The sequence below is a fragment of the Agelaius phoeniceus genome, chromosome 6 (assembly GCF_051311805.1).
Source record: "Agelaius phoeniceus isolate bAgePho1 chromosome 6, bAgePho1.hap1, whole genome shotgun sequence".
NCBI classification, from domain to species: domain Eukaryota; kingdom Metazoa; phylum Chordata; class Aves; order Passeriformes; family Icteridae; genus Agelaius; species Agelaius phoeniceus.
Window position 1 is genome coordinate 11,147,307 of NC_135270.1, and position 12,680 is coordinate 11,159,986.

General features: G+C 48.5%; 1 protein-coding gene across 1 annotated transcript in view; it reads right to left on the minus strand.

Moving 5' to 3' along the window:
- PLCB2 (phospholipase C beta 2) overlaps positions 1-12,680 on the minus strand; it is a 33,821-nt gene that overhangs the window by 8,607 nt on the left and 12,534 nt on the right. Inside the window, exons 4-19 of the mRNA XM_054634330.2 lie at positions 12,215-12,355; positions 11,451-11,530; positions 11,093-11,146; positions 8,930-9,005; positions 8,472-8,572; positions 7,998-8,164; positions 7,645-7,791; positions 7,229-7,386; positions 5,226-5,308; positions 4,775-4,859; positions 3,491-3,662; positions 2,626-2,723; positions 1,835-1,931; positions 1,633-1,717; positions 1,237-1,361; positions 108-262 (exon numbers count right to left, since the gene is read on the minus strand). Of these exons, the coding sequence (XP_054490305.1) occupies positions 108-262; positions 1,237-1,361; positions 1,633-1,717; positions 1,835-1,931; positions 2,626-2,723; positions 3,491-3,662; positions 4,775-4,859; positions 5,226-5,308; positions 7,229-7,386; positions 7,645-7,791; positions 7,998-8,164; positions 8,472-8,572; positions 8,930-9,005; positions 11,093-11,146; positions 11,451-11,530; positions 12,215-12,355 (1,824 nt within the window). The remainder of the gene's footprint in view (positions 1-107; positions 263-1,236; positions 1,362-1,632; positions 1,718-1,834; positions 1,932-2,625; positions 2,724-3,490; positions 3,663-4,774; positions 4,860-5,225; positions 5,309-7,228; positions 7,387-7,644; positions 7,792-7,997; positions 8,165-8,471; positions 8,573-8,929; positions 9,006-11,092; positions 11,147-11,450; positions 11,531-12,214; positions 12,356-12,680) is intronic.

Consider the following 12,680-nt stretch of genomic DNA (forward strand, 5'->3'; position numbering starts at 1 on the left):
AGCCTGGGAGTTGCCACAGTAACGCTTTCTCACAGGACTCCATGGGTTCATGTGGCACTAAGAGTCCCCCTGGGTGACACAGGACAGGGTGCCCAGGCTGTACTTGCCGTGACACAGACAGTAGTGGCCACCAGCCCATCGATGCGGTCCACGGAGAATGGGTCCAGCTGCTTGTCGGGGCGCCGCATGAACTCGTGCTTGAGCAGGTACCCACACTGCCCGTTGAACTCAAACAGGGCCATGTTCTGCTGCATGGGGACATCTGAGAGCAGAGCAACACAGTGAGACAGGGCTGGGGGGGACAGGCAGCCTGTGCGCTGGGAGGGAGCTGAAAGCTGCCGGAAGCTCCCAGCCCCTGCCAGCCCAGGGCTTGCAAAGCCATCTTGAAAACTAATTAAGCCTCTCAGCACCCTACAGGGAAAAGTATTACAGCAGCTGTTGTAAGGAAGGGAAGTGGTTTGCTTGTGCTTGCACCTTAAGTCATGGGCAGAACTAAATTAAAACCTGCTTTAAGGAGCACCTGCTATTTTTGGGTGGGAATAAGTAACTGTCTAAGCTCCTCTGCTCCTTCCCCATTTCATTTTGGGCCTCCTCTGAGGCCATCTTCTGTCTGACACTACTGAGGACACTGCCTGGTGGTTGCTGCACCTGCCTGCACTGTCATCCTCTTCAGAACCAACCTTGCACTCACTCCCTTTTGTCTCCTATGCCCTATACATAACACAGCCCTCTGAGGAAGGAAGAGGGGTAAGGTACAGCTTTCTCGCAAGGCTTTTCTTTCCTTCTTATGCTGGTTGTGCAGCAAAGAAAGGCCTTTCCTCCCTGGTCAGGTCAAAATCGTGGAAACAATGGCACAGACAGGTCAGTGCTGTGGCCAGATGGAGCTCTGCCTCTTCCTTGTAGAGGTAGCAACTTGGGGGATGGAAGCTGCAGGTGCCCTCATGGATATGATTCAGTGTGACATCGTGGAAAAGGACAGCCAGGGACAGTGCCCGGACACAAGGTGACAGCAGTCCATATGAGTGCATGTGTGTATGCCAGGTCTGTGCTGGGCATGGAAAAGTGCTGTTGGTCTGTGGGAGATCAAATCAGAGGAGAACAGCACTTTGGGAAAAGGCACCTGGAACAATGACCAGGGAAATGGCAGAAAAGGAAGAGACAGAGACCAGGAGCACCTGGGGATCAGCGGTGCCTGACTTCACCTCCTCGGAGGCTGGAGCACACCCTGACACTCACCCATGGTCTGGAAGTTGAGTGCCACCATCTGACAGCCGACATTCCAGAACATCTGGGGCTGGTAATTGGAGGAGTCCATCCGGGTGCCTTTGGGGTAAATGCGGCTCATCTGCCATTTGTTGTATCTACAGGCTCTATAGGAAACACTGTTCCTGTTGTGCCCTGAGGCCAGCCCGCATATTCCCATTATAAAAACTGTTGGAGCTCTGCTGCCAAATACTCAGAGCCTTCCAGACAAGACCCCAGGGAGGCTCAGGCTTCTTGTCCATACACTTTTCACTTAAGGACAAGCATCTGGCAGCCTTGACATTGGCTACAGTAGGATGCATCCTGTCAAGAATCTCCCTCACACTCCAAGCACCCAGTGGCACTGGGAAAGGGCTGCCAAAAGGATACTCAACAAACTGCACGGGGAACTTGCTCACAAGATCATAAGCCTTGGTCTCGGTGAAGGAAGAGATGACGTAACTCCGGTTCTTCTCTAGAAACAGGAGATTGCATTCAGGAGCAAGGCACGCCCAGCCCCCGTTCTGCACAGGGGACTGACAGAGGCAGGAAGCACTTGGCCTGCATTCCAAAGGGACTGAGGCTGACTTACTGGCAGAGACCTCGAAGGAGTTGAATTTGATGGGCTGTATGTAGTTAACCAGGCTGGACATCTCCTCGTACGCCGTCACTTCCAGACCAGCCGTGCCCTGAGCAGAGAACAATTCAAAAGGGAACAATGAAGAGACCTTCCCTGGAGATGAAACAAACTGCACCAGGGCCTCCCAGTCAAAGAGCTCTGGTGGCTGCCCTGACCAGAGTGCTCCAGTTTCTTTGGCTCCCCAGTCCTACAGCTCCATGGTGGGGCAGGGGCACAGGATCTCCATGTGGCTGGGCAAAAATGGAATTAAGGCACATGGAGGGGTTCCAGGGAGGATATACGAAGCCCAGGATCTCTTTGACCCCTCAGAACATGGAGTCTGGGATAAACAAGGATGTTGCTTTTCCTCCTCTCCAAAGGACACCAGGGAGATGGAAATGGGAAACAGACCTTTTATTCAAGGGAATGCTGATCTTCTCCCCCCTCCTTCAGCAGCAGCACTTTCAGTAACAATTTCTCAGACCAAGGCTAAGCCTCTCCAACACCCCCAGGCAAACAGTTATCTCCAAATCATGCACAGTCAGCAGTAACTCCTCTGCCACATTCTTTATGCTTGCAACAAAATTTTTCTTTTTCAGTTTTTACTGCAAAGGTCTTGCCCTGTGGGGGATGGAAAGTCCCCCACAGATTCATTCCCCTTTGCACTTCGGGTTCATCTCTATTCAATAGGGTGAGGCCCCAGAGAAAAGTGGAAGCCAGCAAAAATCAAAACAGAAAAGGAAAAGAACCAACAGTGACAGTACCTCATCTGACTGCATCTTTTTAATTTCCTCTTCATCCAGATTTCTGAGCTGTTCATCCTCTTCCTCTGGCTCCTCTTCAGCCACATCACCTGCCCAGACTAAGCACACAGGCCCTTATCAATGGTATGGATCAGGAGGACACAGACAGGACCCTGCAGGCTGCTGGCAGTGGAGAGCTCTGCCAAACCTCACCACCAAGTAATGCTGGAACACTGAGGGGAAGAATCCCACAATTTTACTGGCCAAATCCAAACATGAACTGGTACACTGAGGATGAGCACACCCAAGAGACCAAACCATTCCTGCTGCAGGCTCCCCTCACACTCAGGAGCAACAATCACTGGGCTGTTTCCCCTCCTAGGTCACATATATTTTCAGGAACAAATGCCCATTTCCAGGTGTTCTGCTGTTCACCTTGTCCTCACATGACATCATGTGTTCTTACCATGACTAGGACTGTTCTACCACAGGGGCCCTGAGCCCAGGAGGTGACAGGAAGGGAGGAGAAAGGGGCTGAAGGTTTTATGAACCTCCAAGGCCCTCATGGTGAAGAACTAGGCTGTGGTGAATTTGTGGTTATCAGAGAGCTACAAGCAGTAACAAATTATTCCCCTTCCCTCAACCCAAAAGCCAGAGTGTATCAGTGGATCACTAAGGGATGATGGGCAGGTAAATGTTCTTCTCTTTTGGTTGGACTAAGTGTTCAAAGCATTCTGAAGATTTAATTTCTCTTCCAATTTTCTGCTGCTGCTTGGAATAACTGATTTAATGACTAGTGCTGGCTTGTCCCAAGCTTACCAAGTATTGAGTGATTTAGAAGGCTTTGCCCATCAGTTTTATTATTCCCCCTTCCCTTCGGACATACCAGTATCTTCAGCATCCACAGAGGTTGGCTGCTCAGTGGTTTCTGGTTCTGCGTTCCTCCCTTTCTTCAAAGAGTTCTGCCTCTTCTCAGACATAGATTGGTTCTTTTTGTTTTTAATCAAGATTTTCCTTAAGAGGTCCTTAGGACTTGGGAGAGGAACTCCTGGCTTCAGCTGTAACAGATAAACCTCATCACAGAATTCAAACACTCACCTCTCCTGTCCCCCTGGCCAATTGCCAGTGCACAGACACATCTCTCACCCACTATACTCCTAACTTCCTCCATCTGCCAGCTAAATTAATGCAGATTTCACCTGTGGTTTCAGACCAGCATTTTGCACCTCTCAGGCTCTGCCATGCTGCCTAGCCACCCATCCTGCTAAAAAAACCACCTAGATGGCCTGAAGGCATCCACATACCCCTGGCTTCCCATTCCACCTACTTCTCTCATTATATCCCAGATCCTCAGTCCCTCCTCAGTACTCAGGCCAGATTTAAACACTGCCTGCAGCATATTTAAAAAAGATCTCAGAGGAGGTGGCTCAAGACAAGGACATGTGACAGACAACAAAGGCCTGTAAATAGCTTAGCTGATCTCTTGAACTGTTCCCCCCCTCATCCCTCTGTTCCTATTGCCTGGACATGGGGCTGGACAGTGGGCAGTTGCTGCTGGCTCACTGCTTCTTTCCAGCTCTTCTTTGGGTCTCAGTGCTTTCTAACAGATGCTTGGGCCAGGTGCCTCAGCTATCCCTCCTCTGTGCACCCCAAGGATCTGCCTCGTGCCCTGCAGAACACAGATCCTGCTCAGATGTTTAAAACCATGTCTCCTGGAAGGGCAGTTGTGTCACCAAAGGTGTCACTGGGGCCACAGAAATACCTGTTGTACAGGTAAGATGAAGACTGAGGTCAGGCAGAGGGGGAGCTTTCCTCAGCTATTGCAAGCACATGACACTGACCTGCCCACCTATGCCTGGAAGGGAATATTTCCAGGCTAGAAGCAGGATTAGGCCTTTGCTCCTGTTTCCAAGTGCTGGCAGACAGAGCTGGATCAGTGTCACATAGAGAACACACCTGGTACCCTTGGTACATCCTTGGCCACCCAGAGCTCAGTGCCCAGAGCCCCTCAGGTGACAGAGTACTAAACAAGAGTTTTCCACCTGTATCTATGAACCAGGATCCATGTCCATGGCATTGTATCTGTTGTTGTGGCACCTCCCAGCACCAGGAGTGACCAAGTTTTCCAGAAAGGCCTCACCAGTGGCCTCCTGCCCCAGCTCCCTCATACCGGGTATTTCTCCAGTGGCTCTGTCAGCAGCATGTCTCCAAAAATTGTTCGGCAGTACTCGGCCATCTTTGCCTGCTGCTTTGGCCTAAGAGAGATTAGGCAGGAGTGAAGAGGAAAGCAAATGCCCAAAATCAGAGTTTGGCATGAACAAAAGATGTCCATGTCCTCTACCCAGAAAACCATCTCAGCTATGCAGATGTTAAGGTCCCATTCCCAAGCCAACTCCTATGTTCATACTCTGTAATCCTAAGGTAAAAGGCTGCACAACTGTGATCACCTCACTGTGCAGTTTTAAGGCTCACCTTTCAGCTCTGACCCACCTTCAGTTGCTTCAGAAACCTCAATTAATACTTAATTTCAGCTCAGCACTCACTTAAAACCCAGCAGCCCTTGCCTGTGTATTTTCTGCTCTGGACACAGCAGCCAATTCTCCCAATCACCAAATACTCACGAGTCCACGTGGTTCTCGAAGGACAGGATCACAGGGTACGGAGATGTTTTAAAAGCACTTTCTGCAATGGCCTCGATGGCATCCTGAGGGAGAGGCCATGGTCAGAGAGAAGCTCAGCAGCCATTAATAACAGAGACACAGCTGACCTCCCACTGAACAGACTCCATAACTGTCTCTCAGGAGCTCCTTTCAAAGTCACTAAACTTCTCCCAGTAAGAAGGTGAGAAGTGTCATCTTTTTCACACCCGCCCAGATTTCCAGCTCCAGAGGATCCACACTGAGCTAAACTCAACAGCTTGCACCAAAATGAAGTTGAAGATGCAACAAGGTGAGATTTTGGTTTTGCTGCACAGGTCAGTGTACACATCACTGCACATGAGAGCATGTGGCCAGAGGGACAAACCCCTGCCCCAAGCACCTTGAAAGGTGTGTGCAGCACTACATTAAACCACTGCAAACTCTATCCATACTTACCTCTGAACCTGCCCAATTTTCTATCATTTCTGCTGCTTATAAAATCCTTTTGCCTGGCAGCAAAGAGAGCTGGAGTGTTCAGTTACCAGCTGTGCTGACATTTCAAATGCAAATACCATGGAAACCTTTTCAGCATTAATGATGTAAGAAAAAATAATATTTTCCCCAAGCCCCTGTTAAACTGCCACAAACTTTCCACTATTTTCCTTTCTGGTCCTGCTAATTGGTAAAGAAGTGCCATTTGCTCCTTTGCAATTAGAGTCCCCTGATCATCCCAAATCCTGGATCAGCCATGACCTCAGCAAGGAGGGAGGCTGCCACAGCTGCTCCTCCATGGACCACTGGGAGTCTGTCACAGAAGCCTCAAGGCTCTCAGGAAAAGCCTCAGACAATGCTACTAAAAGGCCACAGGAGTTGTAGTGGAAGGAAGGACTATGTGTTATGTAAAACCAAAACCCAGCACATGCTGTGTTAGCAGGTTATAATTTCCTTGAGGAACAGTCCCAGGCTTCAGCAGCACTCTGCAATTACAGCAGCTACAAATGCCATTATTTCTGTTCCATCTGCAGTGAACTGCTGTGCAAAAAGCAGCAGTGATACCACAGGGCTTTGGAAATAACTGCGTCTGAGGACAATACCTCTGACCTTAAGGACTGCTTTGGTTTGTTGTTTTTTCCTCTTCACACATAAATATTTTAGTAATAGTGAAGTGTGGGAATTGGGGGGAAGATACAGAAGAAAAATAAAGAGCTTGCAAAAAACATCTAAAGCGCCTCCACCTGTTGGCAGCAGCTGTGTAAAGAAGTGCAGAAAAAAAGTCAACGTGATGCCTTTATTTGTAACTTGCAAGCTGTGGATAAATGCCCTGTACTGCCTGGCTTTGTGCTGTGCTTCCAAAGGCTGGGAGCTGAATCCTCAGGGAAGCCAGCTGCTCCACAAAATACATTCCAACACTCAGGTCATTAGGAAGAAACTGAACCCTGTTCTTCCAAAAGCCTCCACTTGAGGCAGTCAGCCATAGAAACCTGCTGCAGACCAGAAGATTAACTCATTTGACTGTGTTTTCTAAAAGGCATCCTGTTCACTCCTCTGATGTGCCTCTGTCTATAAACCCCCCAGCCTCCTGCCACGTTCTGTGCATCCATCCTGTGACACAGCCTGTGTACACACACACGTCTGCTCAGCCATCTCTCCATGGCTTCTGCCTGACTTCTCACATCTCCCTCATCCATCCATCCATCCATCCATCCATCCATCCATCCATCCATCCATCCATCCATCCATCCATCCATCCATCCATCCATCCATCTTCATCTAGCTATCAACCTGTCTCCTACTCCTCCCATTCCAAATTTGTACAAACTCAACCTAGTGCTTATCTGTTCACTTTTCCTTCTACCCACACATTCATTCACTTGTCACCTCGCCATCAATCTTTTCCTCTCAAACATCCTCAGCCATCTGGCTCCCTCAGCAATCAGTCTAAAAGCAGGCAGGGGAAAGCATCCATGGAGAAAGCTCTTCACTACCTTGAAGAGGATCTCAGTTGTCATGGTGAAGCCGTGGGTGATGATGGGCTCCTCATCCGGGGGCCGGCCCTTCCAGCAGTCCAGCTCCACGCAGCGGCAGCCGGCCAGCAGTGTCTGCCGGTACATTTCAGGAGAGGACGTCCCAGAAAACTGCCCAGCTGCAGGAGAGAGGCTCAGTGTTAGCTACTCACACAGGACAGCTCCTGCACACATAGGGGCAACAGGAGTCTCTGCCAGCCTTCAGCAGGTGGATGCAGCAGACTGACAAGATGTTTTCGGTTGCAGGGTGACACTGCTTCATGTCACACAGCATTTAGAGTCAGCCCAGCCCCCAAATCCCCCAGGGCACACACATCTGCCAGGCTGGTTGTGTCCCTCCCCTGTCCCTGGTTGTGCCTGCCCTGGCACAGCCCTACCTGTCAGGTAGGTGTTGTGTGAGGAATTGATGTAGTAGTGCGAGAGTGGCTGGGTCATGTCCTGGTACAGCATCAGCTTCTCCAGCACAATCAGGTTGTTCTCGGGGCCACAGAGGAACCAGACCATCCCCTCTGGAGACAGCTGCCCTGCATGGCAAACAGAGCTGTTCAGGGCCGCCAAATAGAACGGTTCTGGCCCCTCTTTGGAGGTGGAAAGAGAGTTGTGGGAACAACAGGGAGTTGTGGGAAGCAGGCTGACTGCTCCCCTGGGAAGAAGGATGGCAGAGGGCACAAGATCTTCTGCTCTGTCATCCCACCTGTACACCAAGAGCTTTGGGCTGAACAAGACTCACCTCTCTGGACATTAAACCCACTGGGCTCATACTTCTCTATCAGGCTCTGCACCTGCTCAGGTTTGGCTGGTGGGAAGAGGATGTCATTGAGGCGGGTGTCACGCTGCTTCTTGTTGATGAACTTTGCCAGGTGATCTTTGGTCATGTAGGGCTTTGCTTTTAGATGGCTGCAGTGAGAGAATCACAGAGGGGCAGAGGTAAGACTTGGGAATTACCCCAGAAATCTTTTCACATAGGAGAGTTGATCCTTCCTCAGGTTGATCCTCCCTCTGGGCCCATATATTTCAGGGTCCTATAGCACATTGAGGTCTCATCCTTTTTATTCAGGCCATGAGTGAAGGCATTAAGTGACCTGGGATCCTGCCCTTCTAAGGCCTAAGGCCAGACAAACCCCATGACACTAAATCCCCTCCTTCCTGTCTATCTTTTGCCACAAGAGACCAAGTTCTGGGCTGTGGCTCGAGGGAAACTTACTGTGAGGTAAATATCTCATCAATCTCAGGCCGTGGACACAGATTCATGAGGAACGTCTTGTACACCGGCTCGGGGAAGTCCTCGGGGTTGATGGCATCATTCTGAGAATGCAATGGAGATGTGTCAGGACCACAAACCCAGGACAGCTCTTACTTGTCATGAACACCCACAGCTCAGCACTTGGCTGTGACAACCCCAGTAATGACTGGAACATCTGGCCAGGTGTTGCTGCTCTTTGTGCCACACAGTGCACGTGCTGGAGTCACAAGTGTTACTGGAAAACACTTAAGAGCTGATGCCAGCAGGCCAGAGTTAAAGCCTGGCAGTGGTAGGGTAAGGTAAACAACTGTGACCATCTTGGCTGATGGTTTTTCACAGCCAAAGGCATCCCAGTCAGGGCAGGGAAAAAGATCTTTCACAAGCTCATGAGACTTCTGGATACCCAGAGAAACCCCTACCTTGCCATTTGGCAGATGACAAGCTCTTAATGCTTCTTCCACCCTCTTCTTGTCTGCAGGGAACATCTGAAAAATACTGACCAGACAGGAAAACAAACATCACCATGGGGCAGGACAGAGGTTGGGGGGCTGGAACTGCAGGCAGTGCACGACACTTCACATACACAGCAAGGGAGACAGGCAAAACAACTGTAAGCATGAACCAGCAAAGACAGTGTTTTTCCAGGGCAGTAACTGAGGGATTGACTTTGATAAACCTACACAGCATTTTTTGACTAGTGATTTAAAGCAGAAGTCCTGTATTTCTGCAATGGACTCTGTAAGAGCCATGTCACTCAAAATCCCTCTCCTGTCCTTTTCTGCCCCTCTTGGAGGTGCTTCCTATGGTACTGTGGAGAAGTAACAATAACTGAACTTCCCCTCCTTTCAGAACATCCCTGACAACAGCACCATGGTCTCCACCATGGATAAATCCACGTGGATTTATAAGTGCACGGAGGCACTTAACAGCCTCAGTTCTGTTAAGTTCCTGGAGTCACAGGTGCTCACAGCAAACAGGGGAACAAGGAGTGCTCTGTGCTGCCAGGTGGGAGTGCCTGGTGGGGACTGCAGCAGCTCATGCAAACACTGCCCTTTGCAAGGCAAAACTGCAGCAGCCTTGGTATGATTCCAGAGGGATTTACATATTTAAAGGAAAGGCAAATGCTTGTGGAATTTTCAGGATTTTAGGAGTTTTGAAAGCCTTATGTTTACCTATAGCCTTTACTAGAATTTTTTTACCCTACAGTACTGAGTACTTTTATAAACCTTGCTCTTAATGTGGACTATTTAATGGTCTGCATTTTTACCATTCTGCAAGAAATGGGCACTGATGAGAGGTACAACCTGTATCAGATATTTTTTTCTGGCTTGTTCCAGAGGAATAAGCTGGTTTCTTCCTGCAGCAATGCTACCTTGCTTGCATTTTAAAGATTAATTCAAAGCATTCTTCCCTAGTGTGCTATTCATTATAGACCTACACATTTTTAACAGCCTTTTGATGAATATTCTGGTTTCTGACAATGAAATTCTGCTGGTTGGTGGTTTAGAAAACAAATAACAAAAAATGTTTAGTGTTGAATAAAGCTCAGCCTTCCAGGAGCCCATTTAGTCAGCACAGCCCTAATCCAGCACAGCTCTGCTTTACAAGACACCCTGGAGTCTGTATTTATTTGGGGTAATTAGTGCTCACCTCTTGTGATGCTGTAACACAGCACAGACCAAGAGCAGAGTGGTTCAGAACTTCCCAAATGCACTGTCTGCAGCTTCTTATTCTTAAAACAAAAGGTAATTTATGGACCCAAAAGGGAATTCAACATGGCAGTGCTGCCTTTTGTCATTCTATGAGCTCAATCAACACAGAGGAACCACAGGACCAGCCCTGGAGCAATTTTTCTTGGGAAGACACTAAATGGCACAAAATCAATTCCAGATTCATGCCACATAGTGCAGGGGAGAAGGGACAGGCTGGGCTTTGTTTCCCATTCTAATGGGAGCCCTACCTGATTCACAAGGCCAAGCTGGGGACAGGGAAGGACAAATCTCCATCTGTTCTGCTCCTAAACCAGCACTAACACTGGCCCAGAGGCTGCTTCACTCTCATGCACATCCAGAGCAAAGGCTGAGGGATGGAGGAAGTGGGGAAGGACTGGAGTGCTCACACAGGGAGAAAGGAGACAAGAAAAGCAAGGGAGCCCTGCTGCAGGTGAACTGGGGAGTCCAGCAAAGAGCTCTCCAGATGGAGAACTCCTTACAGGAAAGTGAAACAATCCTACACCTCATCCACCTATCTGCTCAGGTTTGCGAAATCATCTGTGATCAGAATTTTACCAAAGTTACTTTGTTTTGTTGGTTTTTTCTTGGCAACAAGCAGGAAATTATATCTGTGCTATTTAAGCCATTTCTTGCTGTAGATGAAGGCCACAAAGTCTCTTTTCCAGACTCAAATTATGTGTCATCTATGGCAATGCAGCAGGAGCACTTCCATGGCCTGGACACAGAGGGAATGTTCTCCTCCTCTTAGGTGCAGGAAGAGCAGACAGCTGGAGCCACTGAGCAACCATCCTCTCACCAGCTGCTCTGCCTGTAGTCTGAACACACAATGAAACAAATATCCACACTCACTTCCTGACAGGAATCTTTCCCTCTTCATTCAGCTGCAACTTCAGCTTCACTAGACTGTGAAAAAAAAAAACCCAAACAAGATTACAAAAATGCATTTGTACCATCTTAAGAGATCCTACTAAGTGAGAGGAAAGGAAAAACATTTAATTGGGAAAACAGTCTAACAGTTTCAGTCTGAACTGAAAATCGGGGTCCTACAGACCATCAGCTTAGCCAAGGCATGACCCAGGCCTTGGTCTGGAGGCTGCCAAGAGACCTGGATGCTTTGAAGTCTTTTTTTTTTTTCAAGTACTGTCAGAAAGAGCAGGAGATGGAAACTTTTTCTTTCAGAGAAAAAAGTTACTCAGAAAGGACTTACATTTTCTCTAGGAAGGTGAAGCGGGGAGCGTTGTACATGAGGGGATTCCGGGCAATGGCCATGATGTCCTCAGCCCAGTCCTGGAACAAATAGGGCAGAGGCAGTTGGGCACTACTGAACTGCTCCAAGAAGTACACAGCAAACATGGAAAGGGCACAGAATCCTGGAATCATTGGGTTGGAAGGGACCTTAAAGCCCATCCAGTGCCACATCCTGCCATGGGCAGGGACACCTTCCATTATCCCAGGGTGCTCCAAGCCCCATGTGACCTTCAACACTTCCAGGAATGGGACAGCCACAGCTTCTCTGAGCAACCTGTGCCAGGGCCCCCCACCCTCACAGGGAAGAAATTCTTCTCACACCAAATTAAAATCTACTGTCTTCCAGTTTAAAACTCTTACCCCTTATTCTGTCTGAGATTTGTGGGCTTGACTCCATCACCTTCCTCCTGCCTATAAACACTAAGTGCTGAAACTTTTCTACTTCTCAGCTGCCTATTTATCCATACAAAACACAACAATGACCAGTCTTCTACTGGTCCTTCTCTGTGCAGGGCAGAAGCTTCTAGAACTTTGGAGATACCACACCTGACTGGAACATAAACCTGCTTGTTTATAACCTTGTCAGTAATGCTGAAAGAGCTCAGCATTATGTTTAAACTCTTATCTTACATTATCATGTCTCCTCCTCTCCTTTCCTGGTCCCCACTGAATGCCCCAATCCTTAGAGGTTCCCAGTACTTCCAAGACCTCAGGCCCTGATACCTTGCAAATATTCTCCTTGTAGGACACAAAGTTATGGAAAGTGAGGTCAACCATATCAGAACCAGATACAATTGTGAGGTTCTTCAGCAGGAAGGTGCTGGAAGGGTGATCCAAGTCAAAAACATCTCGGACCTTCAGGGACTGCAAAAGAAACAGAACACATGGGAGTAACTGGAGAATGAGGAAAAACTGTACCCAAAAAAACCAGACCCCAGTACACACATTAGTTCAGATTCACAGAAAGCATCTCAAGGGTTGCAAAAGTGCTTAGTGCAATCTTCCTTTCCTTGGCTTTCCTTATTTTTTATCTTTATTCTGGAGTCTGCATTACTGGATCCTCCATGGGAAAAATCACCATAACTAACGTCCCTGCACAAGCCTGAAGAAGTCAAAGCTGGAGACTGCTCTTAAAGAAATTTCTTCTGAAACTTCAGGCTGGACTTGCAAACAAGCAGGCGAGGGTTTG